Raw genomic sequence first — 23,049 nt, 5'->3', positions numbered from 1 at the left:
CGGGGCGGGGCGGGGCGGGGCGATGCGTTCCTCCCCGCCCCCTCCAGCCCGCCGCGCAGGCGCAGTCCGCCCCGGGTCTCGCGGTGGCGGCAGGGGCGGTCGGCTCACTGCGCACGCGCACCGGGCGGCGTGGTAACGACCCCCGTTCCCCTGAGCGCTAGGCTGTGACGTCACTCCGGCACCGGCCCTCGCTCGACGCGGTGCCCGGAAGCGTCCGACCGGGCAGTATAGCTGATGGAGAAAGGTTCCGGGGCAGGTTTAGTTCCTGGGGCTCCTCCGCATGAACCGCCGCCGCCGCCGCCGCCTCGGCTGCAACGATGATCCCGATCCCGGTGGTGGTGTGCGTGCTGGGGGGCTGGTGCGCCATCTACCTGGCGGATACGCTGCTCAAGGTGAGGGCTGCGGACGCAGAGCCGAACGGGGAGCCTTTGGCCCCGCGCACGCCGTGGCAGGAGCGCCGCTTCACCCCTCGCACCCCGCCGGGGCCGGGAGGAGGGCGCCGGCAGCCCCATCCCCCCCCGGGCGGGGCCTGGAGGCGCCACCGGGGAGAGGCCTCCCCGCCTCGCCCACCCTCCGAAACACCAGAGCTGGCCGCGACCCCCCTTTCTCCCCCCTCACAGGCAGACGGAGGCGCCGCTCCCCTGCCCGGGCCGGCGGCCCCCGGCCTCTCTGCATTCAGATTTAACGGCCGGCGCGAGGCTCGGGCCGGTGAGGGCGCGTGGCGGTGCGGCCGTTCGCCGCCGCCCCCACCCCCCACCGTCGCGGTGCCGGGCTCCGGGCTTTGCCGGCCGCGGCCGGGGCCGGTCGGGCTCGGAGCGTGGGAGCTGGCCGCGGGCCTTCCCTGCCCGCCCCACTGAGCTCGGGGCGGGCGCCGGGCTGCTCCCCGCTCCGCAGCTCCGGGGAGGGTGCGGTTGACGGGGGGGGTCGTGCCTGCCCCCCGCGCCTTGCTGTCCCCCCTCAGGCTGCGGAGGCGATCCCTTCCCCGAGGGCAAGCCTGCGCGTCCTAAAAACGGGGCCCTTCAGCCCTGCAAGAAGCCTTAGCGGCGGCGGCCAGGGAGGTGGCGCTTTGCTTCCGCCCATGGCTGGGGTTGAAAACGCCTCCCAGCCGGCTGCAGAGATGGCGGGTCTGTATTAAAGGACCAAAGCTGTGGAGCTGTAGGGAAGCCAGCTTTTAGTCTACGGCTTGAACAGTTCTGTGGCACTTCAGTGTGCTTTCTGGAGTTTAAAGTATTACTACCTTTTAAAAAAGCCCCAACCTTAATTTATGTGTAGAGTATGTGTTTTATAATGATGATTTTTCTAAGATTACTGTATGTAAAAACATAACGAATGCGCATTTTTTTTCTTTTGAATGTCCTTAGTTTTACTGAAAAAAAATAAGTTGAGACAGAGCTCGATACAAATACTTTTTAAAGAAATAAACTGTAATCTTTGGAGAGCATTGTAAGACTCATCTTTTTCCTCCTGATGGAGAGGGGAAGGTTTGAAAAGAAAATACAGCAAGAAGACGTCATTGCCATTATATCTAGGGATGCAAGTCTGCATTGCACAAGTTTCACTAAGTGGATTGGTTTTTTTTTAAAGCTCGAGAGGTATGATTTCTAAGAGATGATTGAAATGGCGAAGTATGTATGCAAAATACGATGTATGCTGGCTAAATATGAGGAAAAATGAAATGTTTGATCTGTAATTCTCCTTCTTTTTTTATGTTAACGTTACAGTCCGGGAGCTGCATCTGTTTCTGCCAAGTGCAGATAGGGCCTAGCGATTTCAAAGTAAAAAAAGTTCATTTTGTCACTCCTGTAAAATGCAGGAAGAAATATAAGAAATTTTAGGTGATGAGAAAACTTGGAAAAATAAGTGGCTCCCCCTGCTGCTAATTGTTGGAGCGCAAATGTAGCTCAGTAAATGATGAGAGCTATTAACTGCCAAATATTAGTCTGTACATAATGACAATAAAAAGTACAGTAATATATCTGAAGATTTTTCAAATTTTATTACATCAAGTCTATATTAGGCTGAGGTTAAACCACGACAGAAACAAACATGGCATTGTTTTGAAACACATTAGAAGATTGGCCAGATACCAGAAAAACGTGCTCCTGACTGTAGCGAGACACACCAAAACCCACCAGAAAGGTCGGCCGACAGACTGGTTTTCTTTTGGCAGTAACTTTGTGTCTGATGAAGAATGTTAGAGTGTGAAGCCAGAGCTGAGTTCAGGTAGAGGACCTCTTGTGCCACGATGCTGAGACCCATTCGTACCTCTGAGATTCGGAAGAACTCTTTCAGCATTAGACCTTAAAATCATTCTCTTTTGTAAGTAAGAATAGCCACTGCTTTTTGTGTTACAACCTCTGGTAGAGCTTAGCATGCGGCAAGGGAGAAAAAAACCCAACACATTGTTAGGAGCCAACTGAGTGCCCGATTTATATTGAAAAAGAAGGGGGAATGCCTGGAACGCTATAGCAAGCGAGTCGGGGAGTTAAAACTTAACTTTGATCTTTTAACTAAAAGTTGACAAAGGTTATTAATCGTAAGGAAGTATATGGGAGCTGTTGGGTTTTAGTGAACTTACTGGTAGATCTCATGTGTGTACATCTCAGTGAATTAAGTTCCACTGTGAGCACCACAGCCGAAGTAGAATTTGAATTAAATAACCAGATTTATATAATTAGGAAACTCAGGGTTGCTTGGTTTATTGCTGGTACTGTAAATCTCCCACCACATTCATAACCCGAGGCTGCTAGCAACCGTAGCAAAAGACAGTCCCTGCTTAAGCCTCACATCACTTACAATTTAATTACACCAAAAGGACGTACAGAGCGCGAGTGAAAAATAATACAGGAGTACTTTTCCATGCGTAATCCTGTTGATATTTTTGGCAAGAGAAGGATGTGTGCTGTAACTCGCAGTTGATGTTTATTCTGTAAACTTGTTCAATGTGCAATGTCTCTTGCTCAGTTTGTTCCCTTACTGGTTTTGTTCAGATTTCAAACATTTTGTTAGGCAGTCTGACTCTTAGAAAGTCTACAATATAGAAGGCATAACTGTGTGTATAAATGCATTTTTGCACAAATAAATTCACATTTTATAATATTGCTAGAGTTACATTACAAGATACATTTGTGTTAGCAAACTAAAAATATGCCGAATCAAGCTGGGACTTGGAATTTTAAGTCCCTCTTGTTGCTCTTCATTGAACCACTGGCACGAAAGTTTCCGTTGAAGCTTGGATCCTACAAAAGGGAATCACTCAGGCAGACCCCTAAATTCCTGCTCCCCAGCATCCTAAATCATCCCTTTTCATTCTGCCTGAAGGATCAGGAATGAGCAAAGGGTAGAAGGTTGTCCCTCCGTATGCTATGAGAAATAAAGGATGCATTAGACGCATTCGGTCAAGGCTAGCCTTCAGCTTTTCAGGTCAGGAAGCTGAAATGGTTCAGAGCTCTTGAACAGATTTTGTCAGCAAAGAAGAATGTTAAGGACTCCTGCTTGCTGGCAGATATTTATGGAGCTCCTGGAGTATTTAGCAGACGTTCACTATTTTGAAGGCTTGCGTAAATAAAAAAGGTATTGCTTTTATAGTAAAATTAATATAGCAAAGATCACTTAGTACTCAACTTAAATAAGCAGAGCCAAGGCCTGTGTGAAGGAAGTTTGAAACATAGGATACCAACATAGGGTGCACGTGGTAATGTGGTGATCCTGCTGGGCTCAGGACAGAAGAAGCAAAAGTTTGCACAGAGCTTTTTAATATATTTTGCAAAGGAAAATGAATTTTGGTACCTTTTATTTTTTTTTCCCTGTTTGGCAAATGTGTGGTCAGTAATCCCAAATTTCTCATGGAAGACTTCGTATCTATTTATGCCTTGCTAGTACAGTGGGGCTGTGATGTGTTTGAATTAATTTGAAGGGATGAATTTGTGGCATTTCTAGGGGAAAAGTGGGGTTTGCATGTGATAAAAGGAACACATTTTTAAAGGGCCAAATCAATATATCCAATTAGCTTTATTATAATAATAAGTGGTTGGTTGGGGTTTTGTTGGACTCTGTGTGAATGAACAGGATGTGTTTACTTAAATCCCAAAAGACAGTTTCTCATGTCAGAGGTACTTAATGTCATATGTATTTTTGTTCTTAATTATCTGGTAGATTATGCGAGGAGGACTTTGTTTCTTTGGCTTATGTATTATTATTTGTAAAAGTGTAATCATCTTTGTGATCTCTTCTGTTAAAATTAGCAAATGCTGGGTTAGCAAATGCTGATCTGGTTGTGGACACGAAATTTAGTGGGGTCACAGGGAGTGACTAGTGTCGATTGGGGAATACATTACGATGAAAATTTCTGTCGGTGCCCTCAGCTGACTGAACAAAAATGTGACTGAAATCAGTAGGGTGAAGAAGGAAATGACACAGGACTATATAGGCAGAAAGGATAAATGGTGTAATAGGTGATAAATGAATAATGACCTGAGTAAATGGGTCTTGCGTCCTAGGAAAATTGTTACTTGAAATACATTTTTACTGTTCAAATTTTAATTAATTCAACAAAATGAGAAAAGCTATGAATATAGTTGTGCAAGATGAGATCCTCACTCCCCACCACCACCGCGGCAGGACAGGAGGAATGCAAGGAACTTGTCAGGTTCTAAATTTGTTTAAAGAACCATGGACGACAGCCAGAAACTTGTGAAGTTCCTCTTGCCGGGGGAGAGGGGAGCCTGTTGTGAACTACGCATTCCCAATGTCTTCAGTAGGTGCTGCTGCTCATAGGGAAACTTGGGAACAATGCTCCAGGTCAGACAGCTCCGAAGGCTTGTCTGGATTATGTCAGAGACACTCCTGCCTTGGGAAGTGCTTGAAGTCAGAAGGCTTCAAGCTCTGGTGCGCTTTTCCTGAGCTATGAGTTCCTCTTTCACCTCCAAGGAAAGCGTTCCTTCGGTTGAGCTTCTGATACTAGCTTCCGTGAAGCAGGCTGAGTAAAGCCTATTGAGAAGACAAGTGCCATATAATATAAAGTAGCAACTGCAAAACTATGTCTATTGGTCTATAATATCAGATAATACTGCAGATAAGTATTAATCATATAGTTTATAGGTCACATTCCTCGTAAAGAGAAGTCTAGGAAGGCATTCTAGTAGTATTTTGAAATGCTGAGAAATTATAGTGAAATCGCTGTTGCAATACGGGTTGATAATTTTAAATTCCTTCTCGCTCTTTTTTAGTAGGATCAAATATTTCAGAGTCTCTTTAGGCATAGTCTCTGTGTTTGAAAAGTAGGCCTCATTTTTACCCTTACTAAAGGATATCCACAGTACTGATCCATATCTCATCAACGTTAGAAACAGTTTTTTCAGCTGAAGCCAAAAGAAGCGTTTTTGTTTATTGTAGTTTTAAAAATGTTTGCTAGAATATAGTTGCACATTGAAAAAACACCATAAACAGTTCAGTCTTTAGCCTTCTAACCAAACTGAAACTTAAAAACTACTGAAAGTGATTTAACACTAGGAAAGATGATATAAGATCTTGTTTGTCAAATAACACTGGATACCCAATCTCTTTTGCAATCCTAGAACTGTTGCGATTTACATCAAAACAGTGGCCTAACTTTTTCATATTACATGTCACACCGACCTGTATGTTAAAATATAAATAATATGCAGGACACCGGGTGGGGAGTGAGCAAGCGGCTGTGTGGTGCTCAGTTGCCGACTGAGGTTAAACCACGACAACAGATCACATTTACTGCTTGGTCACATAATGCAAAATCTTCCTAGAAGTTTTTGGTTAAACTAATTTTCCATTGTTTCGCAGTCATCCAACTCTCTGAAGGCATCTTATGAAGACTGGCTGCTGACGTACGGCTTGAGCGTCTCTCCTTTTCACATGCGATGGCAAACAGCTCTCTTCAACCGCCAGTTCTACAACTGGGGGAGATGGAGACCCAGATTTCTGTACTTATGGTATAAATTCAGGATTTTTTTTCTTCTGTCAAATACAGAGTCAACAACTTAACCACATCTGTGCCTTTCAGCCTCAAAAGTGTAATGGATCGACATGGTTATTTCACTAGGCTGATGATAAAACCAAACTAGTGTGGTTGCCATAGTTGTACTGTGCCAGTATAAGTCTTTCTCCTCTGCTAAAAAATACGTAGCTGTAATACAGGTTGCATATTGAGATGCTATAAAACTAGAAATCTGTAAACTATTTTTACCTATGATTTGAACTATACATAGTTCTTAAGAGTACAGCTATTACATGCAATACTGCATACAGAAGCAGGTCTGAAAGCAGCTTCTCATATCCTAGATCTGTCCATCACTGTACACCGAGCTCTCCCCTGATCACTAGAGTTTAAAAAGTATTCAGAGTCAGTTGTGTCCCTGTTGTCAATCATTGCCCAGATGTTCAGCAACTATACCCGCTCAGAAGCACATTGCTCACCTTCTGTCTTTTATCTGCTGGCATCTTTCCCTGCTAAGATTGCATGGACTGCTGGGAATGCTGGGAAATAAGCAGGGTGGTTAGTATGGGTGCTCCTGGACTCGTTTAGAAAATTATTGCTCAGTTTCCTTCCTAGCATTACTTTATATCTGCTCTGAAAATATAAAATGAGTAAGGTTTGAATTTCTTTTCATTTCCTGTATTGCTACCCTCAGTGAGATAGTAATGAAAGAGAGGTCTGCTTCATATTGGTTTCTCTCGTATGTAATGATTTTACTATTTCAGTTTGAAATAGTTCTATATCAATCACAATTTTTTAATGTGTATAGTTTATTACAGTATAATGTTTCCACCAGTCTCTTTAATTAACATTACAAGTACATGTTGCTTGAAATAAATTTGCTAATTCCCAGTGAGCTTCGCTAAGGATGGCAAGATACAAATTATGCTATTGTGAGAGGAAGAAGGACTGGTAGTGAATTGAAGTGTTTTAGCTAGAAAATAAACTTTATCACGTCCTTCAACTATTGGACAGTGTAAAATAATAATAATAATGCTGAATAAAAATTCACCACTAGGTGGACTGACGTAAATTGAAATTCTTTTCAACATTGATGTTAATGAAAAATAAAGTGGTGAGAAGAACAATGTGTTTTAAATGATTGATTTTAATCTGGTCTTGCAGTTGTACCATTTAGTTCTTCTTTAAAAAAGGTTGAGTCTCATTTATTGTTCTTTAGCACTTTTTATTGTTTGTGGGGAAGACGCAAAGTTTATTGAAAAAGCTTATATAAATAAACATGTATGCTACCCTATCATTTGATCCAGGCCTCTAAATATGTCATGGTGTGATGCAACATGGTTAATTATATATTGTTAGTTATGTTTATATATTCATAGCTAATAGCAAGTTACATGTATTGGGTAACTGAATAAAATTTAGAATGTGGAAGAACAACATAAAAATATTTGAAAATTAATCAGGATGTGGTTTGGATGGAAAACATTAATTAAACAAGGAAAATATTGTATGTTATTAATCAATGTTATTACAATATGTTATGATTGTTATTAGTGTCCTTTAACTAATATTTCTGTATTGGGTTGTTGATACACAAATGGTGGTAGCATCAGATAAGTTTTGCCCTATGAGTTTGGTGGGATAAATTGCGCTCAAGCAGTTACATACGCGGAGAATATACCCTATCTTCTTGCGGCTATGCATTGCTAAACTATTTGCTTCTCTTTGTAGGTTCAGCATAGGAATGGTGTTTGGTATAGTTGCCATGTTTGGCTCTGTTATTCTTCTCGGAAAGACGCTGATGCAAACACTGACACAGATGCTCACCGAGGCACCAAAAGCCCAGAATGATCGTATGCTGCAAGTTGTGGTAAGTGTTCTCTCCTCAGGTCTTTATTTGAGAGTTGTGAACTGACCTTAACCAGCTTCTTAATGGGGTATGTGATGCTTAAATCCTCCCATGCAAGAATAACCTAACTCCTGATACTCATCTGCATAAAAATTTGCTGGTTTGTTATCAGCCTTAAAAATGGGCAGTGGAGGTAGTGAAAGAGGGGAAGACAAATGAAAGCAAACATGTGGAAGAGTTTATATTAAAAATTCTCAGGAGTGAGAATTGGCTAGCAATTTTGAAAAGCCCTAAATTATCATAGTACCAAGAATATAAAACAGAGCTAAGAATTTGCCTCCTCTGATCTGTGCAATGTAGAGGCACTGGTGGCCTTAAAGTCTTCAGGGCACATCCATAATCCACAAGAAGAGAGGAGTTCTGTTTCATTTATTACAATACAAAACATGAGTGGAAAAGGAAAGAAGTGTAAAGAGCTTTGGGTGATAGTGGAAGCAAAGATTCATTATTGAGGAGATGGCATATTTTTTGATTGTTCAAGGACTTATGCCCTAATTTACAGTGTGAAATTGAAAGTGCTGTTTCTGGCAGTATCTAGTCAAAGGCCTAATAACAATATATTTAATTGTTTTATGGATTTCTGATGCTAGACAATATATTGTATGGTTTTTGAAAGGGATGTATTTCACAGAATGGGAGAGATTGCAAATACTGTCTTTTTTTTATCTCTACGCAAGGCAGTAATGGAAGAACTGACATTGCCCTTACAACAGTTTTAACCTGGAAGGACTCCTAACTACCCTTATTTCCCCAAGAGTGCTATGTGGCCAGAATGTACGATGCTCATTTTCCAGAAATGCGGAAAGTCCTATGAGATTGCTCTGCCTTCTGCTGCGTGGCTTAGAGCAGGGGTGCCCAACCATTTTACTGTATTTAAGTACTCAGCTAGTCTAGCGAACAGAAGTTGGGAATTGCGTGCTGCCACGATGGGCCTTCCTGTAAGTGCTAAACTGACTGCGTGCAGTTAGACTTAAAAAATTGCATGAGCGCAGGAAGCCTGATCATTATATATATATATAGCATGTGCTATAAACTCAGTGCCTTTGGGTTGGTTTGGGTCTGTTTCACACATGCAGGGTGAATATAGCAAAGGCAGTGTGTGTTGGCAAAAGCAGGCAACGAGACCTGGGAGAGAACTGCTGGTACTGCCACTGCAGTCACCCGGTCCACAGCCTGCTCCTGAATTATCTCCAGAAGCAGACAGGAGTGGGCAGTCTGTGCATCCAGTAGAGCACAGGTTGAACATGAGACAGAAAATTTTTAATTTACATGCCAACAGGGTCTATCCTAAGCATGTACGTCTGTTACATTCTGGAGTAAGAAAAGCCTCCCTTACATCTTCATTTTCTGAGATCATGTTATGGATCTATCCACTTTTGTGACACTAGAGTAAAGTGGTCATTGCTCTTTTGAGAAAATAACATAGAGGCAACCAAAGTAAAGATGAGCCTTTGGAATTAATCTGGTGTGAATTGGACCTATGAAAGCAGAAATCTAGGGTAATGTTCACCATTTCAATGTGGAATTGATTCCTCAGTGACTGCCTACTGACAATACGTTCAAACCAGGGACAGACTGGCATTGAAAAAGATGTAGTGTATAGGGATAATCTAATGTCATGTATGGGGATAAGGTTACTTCTCCTAAGTTGACTTGTAGTTCTCTTTCTTTCCTACCTCATTCCTTCATTTCTGAATGGTCACAGTTGTATAATTCTGCCTTTAAAGAGTTTCAGTATTATTTTTGAGGGGAATGTGCTAGCATAAGTTGACACAAAAAAGTGACCCATGTGTGGCTGCAAAGAGGTGAAGAACAAGTCAGGAGGACCTTCTCCTCATTTAAATTAGTTATCTGTGTTTGACTGCCAGGTGGAGAGCGAGTTAATTTTTAAAGAAAAACAACTTTTTGTTTTTTAACTCAACTTCAGCCTGTGGTATAGATCTGTTTAGCCTTCAGCCTTTGCCGATGAAAAGGAGGAGATACAGTTCTGCTTATGTTTTATTGATTGAGATTTTTGTACCCTTCCTCTTTTGTTCAGTCAGGTACTTTATTTAAAATAGCTGTCTGTAGGTAATTGGGCTGTTTTTCTTTAGCTGCCCCCTCTTGTGTTGGTTGCCTGTTGACAAAACTGGGAAAGAGGCAGATCAGTTACTAGCAAAGGATCTTCTTTTACTAAAGGCATTTCCAGAAGACCATAAAATATAAAATGACAATGCTTATTAACAAAATACTGCTATTGATTTCAGAACGCTTCATGAGAGTTAACTTCCCTTTTAGGTGAATCTTAAACTAGTTTCTTTGACATGAAGTCTGAAAGCATCCGGTGCTGTGTTCTAACAGGCTATAGTTATGGTGGTATTAAGACGGCAGCTCTTGCTATTGCTGTCTGTCCTCCCATGTGCCTGGAGTAGAGGGCCACTGGCAACGCCAGTTAACTGATGCATTAGTGCCACCAGCTGAAGCTGTCATACAAGCAATGGATGCTTAACGAATGAAGAGCAGCTGTCTTCATACAGTGAGGTACGATAGTCGTGCCAGTTAAGATAAGTATCTTGGTCATGATCACAATCCGGACAGAATTTGTGAAATGATTTGGTTTAACATTAATGAAAACAGTCTTTTGAAGGATTTCTTTTAGCTAGATTGTCTCACCAACCTATTGTAGAGTTCTGCTGCACGGGTAGGTGAATGCATATAATTGAGGAGTATGCAGGACTGAATGAAGGTAGGATCAAATGGGATCTGTTCAGTTGGATCTGCAGCCTTTTGTGTCCCACAAGGGTAGTTTTTAGAGAGTCCTATAGACAGGCCAGGAATTTTTGCCCATAGCATCTCTTTTCTGCCACTGGATTGCAATTCGAGTTGTGTTCACATCAGCTGTTAGTGACTGTACCAGAGTGCGCTCTGCCTCGAGCGGGGAGAGCTGTGGAGCAGAGAGGAGAACTGTTCCAGAGCAAGCAGCAGAAGTGGCCTTATCATCCCACGGCAGCATGGCCACTGAGCGGGGACGGGAACCGAGCAGGAGGAAAGTCCATCAGGAGGAAAGAGGGCATGGTTCCTCATTCTCTGACTCGTGACTGCTTTGAAGCCCATCTACCAGGAGTTGGTGTCTCATGACTAGTGCAATGAAGGACCTGGGGAGTGGTGGGAATCCACAGCAGCAGGAGGAATGTGATGGGCCTGCATATTATGTCTTACATAAATTAAAATAGTATACTCATTTCAAGGGCTTTTTTTTAAAAGGTTAAATTGCCATAGGTAGACTGCCAAAACTTGAGCAATAGACAAAAGTTACCCTTTTTTTGACCTTTTAAATTTGGGATAGTCTTGTGATTTGGATGGGAGGAGAGAAGGGAGACTGACAGTTCCAGTTGTAGGCTCATTTTTTGAACTTTTAGGGCTGATAGTGTTTTAAGTGCCATACTTTTTTTTTTTTTTTTTTTTTGGAAGGGTGGATCTTCTCCATGACTGGCTGCAGGAAATTGTAAACTAATGCTCACAGTTGCCAAGCCTGTCTCATTTGAGTGGAAGTCTGTGTACATTTTTATAAACTTCTTGAGCTTAATATAGAGTAGAACACGTTCAGTCAGGGCTGTGGGGAGTACATAGGGCAGGGAGAAGGCTTTTGCGCCTGGAGAGCTTTTTAACCTTCAACAAAAGAATATATATTGAATATATTTTAAAATACATTGAATAAATTGGGAGAAGAGGTACAAACTGATAGTGCTGTGTGAGAACGGCCCCTGTTCTGTTGCGGGTCTGAAGAAGCTGAGTGAGAGCAGCAAGTTTAGGGGCAGAATGATTTGTCTTTGTACCTCTTGGTTTCCTCGTGTGTTTTATTTTGTTGTCATGCCCACATCAACAGGTGCCTGGTGTAAATTTGCCTGTCAGCCAGCTGACCTATTTCTTCTCTGCAATCCTTATCAGTGGTGTGATACATGAAGTCGGCCATGGGGTGGCAGCTATTCGGTAATACAAATTACTTTTCTCTTACTATGTGCCAACAAAGCCTAATATTCCAGAGCATTTACTTACAGGTGAATGTTGTTAGCACTTCTTCAGTTTATCTACAGAGTCTGTTTATTCTGTATTTCATAGCTTCCTTAGATTTTAAGATTGGAAGGGTGTACAGTTAAGGATAGAGCTTTAATATAGTGTCTATTCTACAGATCATGAGAAAGGACTTCTGCTTTGCAAATACACCATGCTGCATCAGGTTTAAAATAATACTTCTTTTAAGTGTTCCTGTTTTTCCTACAGCAATTGCATTTCTGCAGCTGTGGCACTTGAAGAGGACTCGTGCACTATTGCACAATGCTACTTTAAAATAATTTTAAATTGATTTGTTTAAACATAGCTTGTGAAGTAGTATACGAACAGGCTCAAGCAGTAACTCAGTCAAATGTGATTTGCCCCTATTAATCTCAGTGATGTGTTAATTTTGATTGAAGATGATATTTTTAATGTCACTTAACTGAGATGACTACTTCACAAAAAAGTTATTTGACATGGTTAGTCATTACTTTTAAAAGACACTCTAGCATAAGAGAGTTAAGTGATGGCTACTGGGACTGATATTCGGGTATCCTCCGCATCTCTCCTGGACATCATCAGTATCTGTCCCATGAGCATGAAGCCCTAAGTTGTCTCTCTGATTTTCTTGAGTGTAGGGAGTCATGACTGCATCTTAACCCATTACTACCTTTTTTATAGCCCCAAAAGTTCTCAATTAAAGGCGTGGTTTGGGACCCTCTGTGTTTCATATGCTCTGTTTGTCTTTCAGCTTTTTTCCCCTAATATTCACATGGATTTTTCTGTGGAGGATGAAGCTCTTGCTCTTGCTCATCCCACCACAGGAAGAAGCAACAAAATTTCCTTTCTTTTACAGTGCCTTCACATGCTGCTGGCTAATTGCAGAGAAGCCAGGAGTAACTATAGAGCTTTTTTTAACTAGAATGAATAATTCTTATACCTTAGTGGTGTGATAACTTCATTCAAGATCTGGAGCAAAGGCTCTGAATATTCAAGTTTGGGTTATGTTTTTGTCAAAAAATTGATTTCCAGCTATTTCCAGGGGAAGAATTAGTTTCTCCAATGTACATTGCTGTTTCTGCTGCTGTTTTCTGCTTGACTTTTCTTTTTTTTTCCTCCTCCTAGCACAGGTTGGGTCTATAGTGCTGTTAGGGTCAATTCTCAGGGTTTAGGCTTTACTAAATACCTGTGCTGTGGGCAAATTTTATTATTCTGGCAAATCACTTTGACTCCCTGAAATCTAATACACTTTTGCCAACCTCAGTTCAAGATAGTATTGGCTGTGAACTACAAGACCTTAAAATATTAGAGCCTTAGCTTAGTCAAGGCTTGTGCCAAAAAAGCCTTTTTCTTTTTCCCTCTGTACTTCCTACCCAAGCCATGAAATCACGTGTAGGCATTAGACTACCTATTACTAATTAGTGGCATGGGTAGGTCTGATGAGTTAACTCCAGGGAATTAATGTATTACTTCATTCTGATTAATTTTGTATAATTCTTTGTCTTCTTTTATTGTGTATGCACAATAAATGAATGTAAATAAATAAAATGCTATGCCCAGTGTACTGTCTCAGTGAAGATATGGGATTAGCTGATCCGTGCCTGGTTTTTCTTGGAACATGGTTGTCTTGGAATAATAATTGGAATGTAGTTGTCTTGGAACATGATTGTCATGCCTCTATTAGTCCCTTAGGAAATTTCCAGCTTCATAAAACTTTTACGTAGTTATTCCAAAAAGTGCCATTTAAAAGCAATTGTAAAACCTCTGAAATATATATATATATAATCTGTGTGACAGTGTCAGCTACTAATATGTTTGAATAGCATTTGTCCTTTTAACCTCTTGACTTTTCATTTTTTCAGATGACATTTCCCTCATTTTTGTTAGTTTACAATTTACTCTAAATTTCATTTAGGAGAGACAGAGAAATTATGAATTCCAGAAAACTGTGGGTTTTTAAAAGAAAGGCAATTGCTTCTTCCAGATAATTTTTCATAGATTTGAAACTGCATCCTACAGGCTGCCATTTTTTTACTTAAAAGAAAAAAATCCCCCAAATGTTAAAATATATGTTAACTTGAAAGTAGGTGGTTTTTTTAAAAAGTATTTTATGTCTTACTGTTACCAGGAGACATAAAAAAAGTTGAACTTACCCTTTATTTTTTACCAGGCTCACAAATGTGTGCTGCTTAAAAGTGACAACTGCTGCAGAAAACATCTTTTAGTTTAATTATCTTTCAATTATTTGTATTATGAAAAATAAGTTAGTTTTATAGTTACAATTTTAGTTATTCTCATTGTCAAAAATATGTGTGCTATGTAGAATGTCTCAGTTTTTCATTTGTTTGTTTGCAGTAACACCATTTTTCTTTTCTTCTTTTTAAGAGAACAAGTACGATTTAATGGATTTGGGATTTTTATCTTCATTGTCTATCCTGGAGCATTTGTTGACCTCTTCACAACCCACTTGCAACTGATATCTCCAGTCCAGCAATTAAGGATATTTTGTGCAGGTAATAGTTTGTGCTTTTTTATTAAACCTTTGCTTAGCACAGTTACTTACTCTACAGGCATCATTTGTGAATCCTTGGTGGAGGATTGAAGGTTTAAAATGAAGAAGTACAAAAGTTTCTCTTTACCTAAAGGTGATCCTTCTGTTCTGAACCTAAATTGTGATTTCAGAAAATCATTTGATCATTACTGTCCATGTTGTGCTGTTTTCTGGAGGAGACACGTCAGTTTCTAGGCACTTAAATGAGTACCAATTTCCTGTCACGAAAAATGTTACTATATCCAGATCTGAATTGAATAGTTGTGCATAAGAAATTCCAGTTGTGTGGTTGGGGAAAAAATGTGGTTTCTGACCTTCCTCTCATTAGAAAAAGCTCTTGCACCAGCTCAGGTGCAGAAGTTCCTTTTTTTTTTTGCATATTGTATGGCCTAAGTAGCAAAACCTTGGTGCACACAAGCTGGAGAATAATCAGCCAGAAGGCTGGTGGTATGAGAACATGACTTGCTGTCACAGGTGAACACCCTTGAGCAACTCACTACCATTTTTTGCAATAGGAGCAATCTATTATGTGATTTTTCAATAGTATCATGAGTGATTTTCAGTGACATGTGAGTTATGTTATGACACAGATCACTGTGTTTTGATGTTGCCATCAGGAGGAAATAAAGGCTAAAACACAAACATCCAAAGAGAATCACAGCTTATGGCTCCAAATAACCTCCAAATGGGTTTGATTTGATGTTTTTTGAAGTCTCTGGCTACTGGGAAGTAGAGCCCTGTTGCTGTGGAAAGTTAGACTGAGACTGTGTTATGCTACCTGAACCACTTGTATTATTGATTTCTAGAGACAACGGTGGTTCCCAAACTACTGAAATAAAGACAGAAAAGTTAGCATCTTGGTTTAGTTCTTGATACTGATGGCTTTCTATTGCAGGGAACAGTAGGATAGCAGCCAGCCTGTTGTAATGTTTAGATACTAACAGTGTTTCTTGAATATTGTAATTAAAACATTATATAGAGGGTTTTAGGCTGGGCATACAGAAGCCTTTAGCAAAGCATATTTTCAAGCTTTCATAAATCAAGTAAATGATGGTGAAAGTTAGGTAAATAAATATATCTATATTCCAAATACCCTAATGAACCAAAATCATTCACTGCAATAGTGAATAACTTTTATGAAGCCCTGTTTCTCAAATTAGTCAATTTCCATTTCCAGCTACTGCGAACAGAACTGAAAGAGAAGACATACGGATTTTCAAAATGGGTTGCTTACATACATTCCTGAGAAATCATCTAGAAAAATAAGATTATAAGCTGTAATAGAAAATAATTGCTTGCATGTCTTTGATGACAAGCAAACACCTATAATAATTTTTCAGGTTTTATTGGGAAACCTGAAATAGGGGTACACAAGGTAGGAACAAGCATATTGCAAGACTGGTTAGCATCAATGGCTTGTTATCAGCTAGGTATAACAAATATATGCATTTTTTTACAGCTAATGATAGGTATGTTTCAGAACTAGGATGTCTGATAGTGATAAAATGTGATGTTCAGTAAACTTGACTCAGTTTTTCTTAATTGTCAGAGCAGTTGAATGAACCTATTCTCAGTGTTCTGAAGTTCTGAGTTTACAGAGACATGCTTTCAGATTTTTGTATAGCAGCTAGGTAAAAGAGCTAGAGTAGAGAACAACACCGAATATTCCTTTTGTAGTCCACCTATACTCTGGAGATTAAAGACTATATTTGTTGTACAGCAGATGGCATCATGAGTTCAAGAATAGTGAATGAGCGTTCTTGTAAGACGTGTGGTGTTTTTAGCGTTAATTCCATGCCTAGTAGATGAAAAGTGCTTCTGTGCAGCACTTTCTTATAATTAGTTCAAATATTTGTATTATTTTTTGAGATCCTTTTTAATACGTTTTGTCCTGTCTTTAACAGAAAAAGGAGTTAAGGATTTTTAAAACATTATTTTAAGGTGTTTTAAGGGTTGTGTAAAGTGTCCTTTGTTAAGTATAAGGAATTAGGTATCCAAGGATGAGGCTGTTTGAGCAAGATGAAATTGATGGTATACTCAGCAGTGTGCCTTTACAGGTATTCTCATTTTTGGCCTGTTTATTTTTTTATGGATCACCTGGCATGAATTTGAAGCCTTTCTACTTTAGACTTTTCTGCTGTATTCCACACAGCAAACTGTATAGATTATGGTATTAAGGCCCATGTTTTTCTAGCTGTTTGAAAGCATTCCTTGTCACCCTCTAGCAGTTCCATCACCTCTTTTTTATTATTTTAAGGGTTTTTTTCCAGTTTACTCTCTCTAGCAGCCACACTGTTACAAAGGAATTTTGTTTCTGTCTTAGACTTTTATCCTTTGTTAAGCTGTTAAGCTGAAAAAAAAAATATTTTTAAGATAAAAAGGTTAAAACAATAAAGTTAAAATATTTACTTAATACTTTTGTTTTTGTTGCACTTGTGTGTGTGTATGCATGCGTATATGTACCTGTGTGAGATAAAGAGAACTGAATGCTGAAACTTTTCATCTATCTGATCACCTTTCAATGAGGTATGATTAAAAAGTATAGAAAGAGAAATCACTTTAAGAAGCATCTACTAGTGGAAATGGCAACAAACCCTTAGTTAAAGTACTCAAAAATGTCTCTCATTTCTGCAGCATTAGAAATGTAAAGAAGACCAGGTGACATGTAGAGATAGTCATGGGAAATAAGAGTCTGCCATGTTATGATTCCTGTGTTATATGCACTGCAAGAAAGGTTTAATATGTTTTTAAACATATTTACTTCAGTTCCTGCCCTGTAACTGCACTGTAAATATAGAACTAAATCAAACCCCTCTTAACAAGATAAAGCACTGTAAGAAGAAAATCAGGAGTCTTCAACATTGAAAAGTTTTCCTGCATAGGTCATACAAAATGTTTGTCCAAGAACACAAATTAAATGAGAAAATTTGTATGGTACTGAATGTTGAAGGAAGCCAAGTGTGTCTTATAATAGCGATTCATTTCTTCCTGTGGTGAACAGCATACTATAAAGATTGCAGTTGCAAATATGTTGTCCAAAATAATGTGTCAGGAAATGCTGATTGCGTAACTTAGTTTCTTGATGTGGTTTTAGGTCCAGATTTTCTTGTAAAAGAAGCCTTTTTTCAAATAATTTTATAAACTTGTTTGGCATGTATACATGTAATTATTTTCATTGATACAATGAAAAGTACTGAATTGCAATTAAATTTCAGACATCTTGCTGACTAGGACAAACAGTATTTATTCACATATAAGCCCATTTATTGAGATTCTTAAATTCAACAGTTTATTGTGGTAGAAGGTGACATGTAATACATTTCATTACACTAGTTTTTTAATATTTATGATTGATGACAACTCTGTACATAGAAACTGTAATTTAATAATTGATTCAGAAGCCCTGTTTTTCTTCTGGATACGCTGCCCACTACATACTTAGAAAAGTAATGTTATGTGATGAAATACCGATATGGTAGAATGACACCTTAAAAATGGACTTACCACTTCCCTGTCTTTTCTGATAGAGTAATTCTCAGGGGTTCAGAGGCTTCTCTAAAACTCCCCTACAAAGTGACGTCATAGAAACTCAAGTTTGTAAAGTAATATACATATTCTTCTTTCATGCCTATGTTCACAAATTAACTTTTCATCCATTCTTACAGTAATTATTTCAGGAAAGTTAATTAGAAGGTAACTGTAGAATCTTGCATTTCAGAAACACCTTTTTGTGATTAGTGTTTATTTAGAAACATGATTTTTTCCTCCTTTGTAGGAGTGTGGCATAATTTTGTTCTTGGTGTTGCAAGTTTCATGGTTTTGTTTCTGCTGCCAGCCATTCTTTTCCCTTTCTATTACACGGGTGTTGGGGCACTTGTTACCGAGGTCGCAGAGGTAAGAAAAGATCTTTACTGTTTTCATATTATATGCTTTGTGACCTGAAATGTACCTGTGTCTCTTATTATCACAGTCAAATTTGGTCAGTGCAGCACACTGCAGAATGTAATACATTGCACTTTTTGTCTGCTTAAAGTTTCCTTCTCAGTCTCATGTTTTTTAGTATTAGTAAATGAAGGAACATGGCATGAATAATTATAGACTATTCAGCGTACTATAAAACTGTTTAGACATTTGAGATGAGTTTGCAGGCTTATGTCTGGGGATTTTTTTAACTTCTTTTCAACATTGGCACCAAGTAAATCTACTGGAAACTGCGTTATCACTCTAGTTATTGCTATCTGATTTTAATGTTAAAGATTATTTTGAGCTGATTTCCTTGCTTGTTTGGTCAGCTGGAAGCAAAGTAGAGATAGACTGCTGAGTTTCTGGAAAGGACTAATTTTTTTCTGACTTAATCAAATACAGCACAGTTCAACAGCAGAGCTGAAAGGATTCAGTCTTTCTTGGATCTAAAAGTGAACTGATATAACTCAGGAGGAGAGTGACATTTATTATGCTTTATACCTTTGAAAGTATAGGTACACCCTGCTTTGTTGAAAGATTCAGGGTATTAATTTAAGCTTCTTGAACTTAAAATGGTAGGAGAAGCCACAACATATTAACTTGTATGAAAATAATTACTCAAATTTGAAGAGGTCCCCTGGAACACTTGGAGACTTGCCCTTTTCTTTTCTTTTTCCTTGCAATAAATAAGTTATTCTTTGTACAGGAAGTTGTTTTTGTAATGCTCTATCATAAGTTGAAATAATCAGTTCTAGTGGAGCCTGAGATTTTCTGTTTCTCTGGAAACAGCAACTTAACCTAAAGATTTCATGGCTACTCCGCAGAACTGTAAACAAATCCTTGTAGTTTTAACTATAATAACATGACTGACTTCACTGTTTCTTCTCAGGATTCTCCTGCCAATGGACCAAGAGGTCTTTTTGTGGGAGACCTTGTCACTAACCTACAAGACTGCCCAGTTTATAGTGTGGAAGACTGGAATTCCTGTCTGGGAGACATTTCGGAGAAGTCACAGGTTGGCTACTGTGTAAGTGCAGCCACCCTACAGCAATTAAGCTTTCCAGCCAGAGGTATGACTTTAGGTGCTCTCTTCATTATTTTGTATTGTATTTTTATCATGTCTTAAAGATTATTTTGGATTTAGGATTTGTTGGTGGCGACAAATTTCTCATAAGTCGAGTCTGCTGTCTTGTCTTAAGCAGTGACCAATATGCCATTCATTTTTGTGAAATCTAGAAAGTGAGGAAGAGGTAGATAGAAGGTAGAAGAATTTCCCTGGTCTTCCAGTCATCCTATACAAATATCCTGTATGATCTGAATAATGAAATTTGCCTCTTTGGGATATTGCATAACTTGGTTATTAGCAGTAATACAATGATCTAGTCCATTTTTAGTTCAGTTATATGGATCAACTCACTGATCTTTTGCAGATGTAAATTCCACATGTTACCTTCCTGCTTTGATCAGCATGACATTACAAATTGTATGGCTTAACCCAATGATGTGCTTTATTATGGCCACTTCTTCTGATGTGTCCCACTGTTCAGGTTTTATGTTTCATTTGCTTCTTCAACCTCACAATGTCATTGCCCGTAAACTCAGTTTTGTCTGGATTGCACATATTGCTTCTAGAAGTCAGTCTGTTTCCTTCTGTTTCCATTTATACATTAGAGTGCTTGTTGCTGTAATGGCTTACCCCTGAGAAACAAAAAAATGTGAACTGAACTAAACTAGAACAATAAACAAAAATTAAGTAGAACAAAAAAGAACAGTCAAGTTAAATTGGCTGAATGTCTTGTGTCTGTCACCGAGGCGAGCAGCTCCAGAGTGCCCTAGCGCAGTACACAGGGGGGTTCCCGAACCGGGGGAACCTCAGGGGGAGCCGAGAGAGCCACCAGGAGCCCGCAGCTCCTGCAACAGTGGCTGACAAGACCTGGGCAGGGCCAGGAGCAACGGCGGCCAAGCCCCCCTCCACCTATAAAAGAAGCCATTAGGGAGTGTTAGCGACCAGGAGTGCTGCGAACAGGGTGGGCAAACAGGGTGTGGCCCATCAGCAAGGGTGTGGTGTGGCAGTTTACCCGCCAAAAGGGGAAAGGGATAAAACCAGGCTCCCTAGATAAGCCTGGGGGCGGCATGCCAATGTTTGAGGGATGGGTGTGCTAGCAAGGTCCTTCGGTCTGCCATCTCAGTGGAGGTAGGGGATGGAGATCCATGCAGCAGCAAAGAGGCAAGGGTTATAGATGTGTTAGAAACCACAGAATCGGCTAAGAATGGTCACATAGGAACTAGGGCTTCTCCTCTCAAAAAGGTGGTGGGATCAATAGCCCAACTGAAGTGCGTCTACACGCAGCATGAGCAACAAACAGGAGGAGCTGGAAGCCATTGTGCAGCAGGAAAACTATGATATAGTTGCCATCGTGGAAACATGGTGGGATGACTCGCACAACTGGATTGTTGCAATGGATGGCTATAAACTCTTCAGAAGGGATAGGCAAGGAAGGAGAGGCGGTGGGGTAGCCCTGTATGTTAGGGAGTGTTTTGATTGTCTAGAGCTTGATGATGGTGGTGATAGGGTTGAGTGTTTATGTGTAAGAATCAGGGAGAAGGCCAACAAGGCAGATATCATGGTGAGAGTCTGTTATAGGCCACCCAACCAGGATGAAGAGGCAAATGAAATATTCTGTAAGGAGCTGGGAGAAGTCTCACAATCGCTAGCCCTTGTTCTCGTGGGGGACTTCAACTTGCCAGATGTCTGCTGGAAATACAATACAGCAGAGAGGAAACAGTCTAGGAGGTTCGTGGAGTGTGTGGAAGATAGATAACTTCCTGACACAGCTGGTGAGTGAGCCAACTAGGGAAGGCTGGACCTGTTGTTTGTGAACAGAGGAGGACTGGTGGGTGATGTGACGGTTGGAGGCCGTCTTGGGCATAGCGATCACAATGGTAGAGTTTTTGATTCTTGGAGAAGTAAGGAGGGGGGTGAGCAGAACTGCTACCTTGGACTTCCGGAGGGCAGACTTTGGCCTGTTCAGGATGCTGGTTGACAGAGTCCCTTGGGAGGCAGTGCCGAAGGGCAAAGGAGTCCAGGAAGGCTGGATGTTCTTCAAGAAGAAATCTTAAAGGCGCAGGAGCAGGCCGTCCCCATGTGCCAAAAGACGAGCCTGTGGGGAAGACGACCAGCCTGGCTGATCAGAGAGCTTTGGCTGGAACTCAGGAACAAAAGGAGAGTTTATGACCTTTGGAAGAAGGGGCAGGCAACTCAGGAGGACTACAAGGATGTCGTGAGGTTATGCAGGGAGAAAATTAGAAGGGCCAAAGCCCAACTAGAGCTTAATCTGGCTACTGCTGTAAAAGACAATAAAAAATGTTTCTATAAATACATTAGGAACAAAAGGAGGGCTAAGGAGAATCTCCATCCTTTATTGGATGCGGGGGAAACATAGTGACAAAGGCTGAGGAAAAGGCTGAGGTACTTAATGCCTTCTTTGCCTCAGTCTTTAATAGTAAGACCAGTTGTTCTCGGGGTACCCAGCCCCCGAGCTGGAAGACAGGGATGGGGAGCAGAATGAAGCCCCCATAACCCAAGGGGAAATGGTTAGCGACCTGCTACACCACTTAGGCACACACAAGTCTATGAGGCTGGGTGGGATCCCCCCAAGGGTACTGAGGGAGCTGGCAGAAGTGCTCACCAAGCCACTTTCCATCATTTATCAGCAGTCCTGGCTAACCAGGGAGGTCCCACTTGACTGGAAGTTAGCAAATGTGACGCCCACCTACAAGAAGGGTGGGAGGGAGGATCCAGGGAACTACAGGCCTGTCAGCCTGACCTCAGTGCCAGGGAAGGTTATGGAGGAGATCATCTTGAGTGCCACCACATGGCACGTACAGGACAAGCAAGGGATGAGGCCCCGTCAGCATGGATTTATGGAAGGCAGGTCCTGCTTGACTAAGCTGATCTCCTTCTATGACAAGGTGACCCACTTAGTAGATGAGGGAAAGGCTGTAGGTTTTGTCTACCTAGACTTTAGTAAAGCCTTTGCCACTGTTTCCCACAGCATTCTCCTGGAGAAACTGGCTGCTCATGGCTTGGAAGGGTGTACTCTTCCCTGGGTTAAAAACTGGCTGGATGGCCGGGCCCAAAGGGTGGTGGTGAACGGAGTTAACTCCAGTTGGTGGCCAGTCACAAGGGGTGTTCTCCAGGGCTCAGTATTGGGGCCAGTTCTGTTTAATATCTTTATCCACGATCTGGACAAGGGGATCGAGTGCACCCTCAGTCAGTTTGCAGATGACACCAAGTTGGGCGGGAGTGTTGATCTGCTTGATGGTAGGAAGGTTCTACAGAGGAATCTGGACACGCTGGATCAATGGGTCGAGGCCAATTGTATGACATTCAACAAGGTTAAGTGCCGGGTCCTGCACTTGGGTCACAACAACCCCAGGCAACGCTACAGGCTTGGGGAAGAGTGGCTGGAAAGCTGCCTGTCAGAAAAGGACCTGGGGGTGCTGGTTGACAGCCGGCTGAACATGAGCTGGCAGTGTGCCCAGGCGGCCAAGAAGGCCAATGGCATCCTGGCCTGTATCAGAAACACTGTGGCCAGCAGGAGTAGGGAAGTGATCGTGCCC

General features: G+C 41.0%; 1 protein-coding gene across 2 annotated transcripts in view; it reads left to right on the top strand.

Annotated features, from left to right (window-relative positions):
• Window positions 1-121: 121 nt before the first annotated feature.
• The window catches only part of MBTPS2 (membrane bound transcription factor peptidase, site 2), a 40,732-nt gene continuing 17,804 nt past the window's right edge, over window positions 122-23,049 (top strand). For both annotated transcript variants that reach the window (XM_076356300.1, XM_076356309.1), the window contains exons 1-7: window positions 122-392; window positions 5,818-5,966; window positions 7,703-7,841; window positions 11,746-11,849; window positions 14,298-14,425; window positions 18,239-18,357; window positions 19,316-19,496. In XM_076356300.1, the coding sequence (XP_076212415.1) occupies window positions 318-392; window positions 5,818-5,966; window positions 7,703-7,841; window positions 11,746-11,849; window positions 14,298-14,425; window positions 18,239-18,357; window positions 19,316-19,496 (895 nt within the window). In that variant the 5' untranslated portion in view covers window positions 122-317. The remainder of the gene's footprint in view (window positions 393-5,817; window positions 5,967-7,702; window positions 7,842-11,745; window positions 11,850-14,297; window positions 14,426-18,238; window positions 18,358-19,315; window positions 19,497-23,049) is intronic.

Source organism: Aptenodytes patagonicus, chromosome 1, assembly GCF_965638725.1.
Source record: "Aptenodytes patagonicus chromosome 1, bAptPat1.pri.cur, whole genome shotgun sequence".
Classification (NCBI taxonomy): Eukaryota; Metazoa; Chordata; class Aves; order Sphenisciformes; family Spheniscidae; genus Aptenodytes; species Aptenodytes patagonicus.
This window is presented reverse-complemented; position numbering and strand designations above follow the sequence as displayed.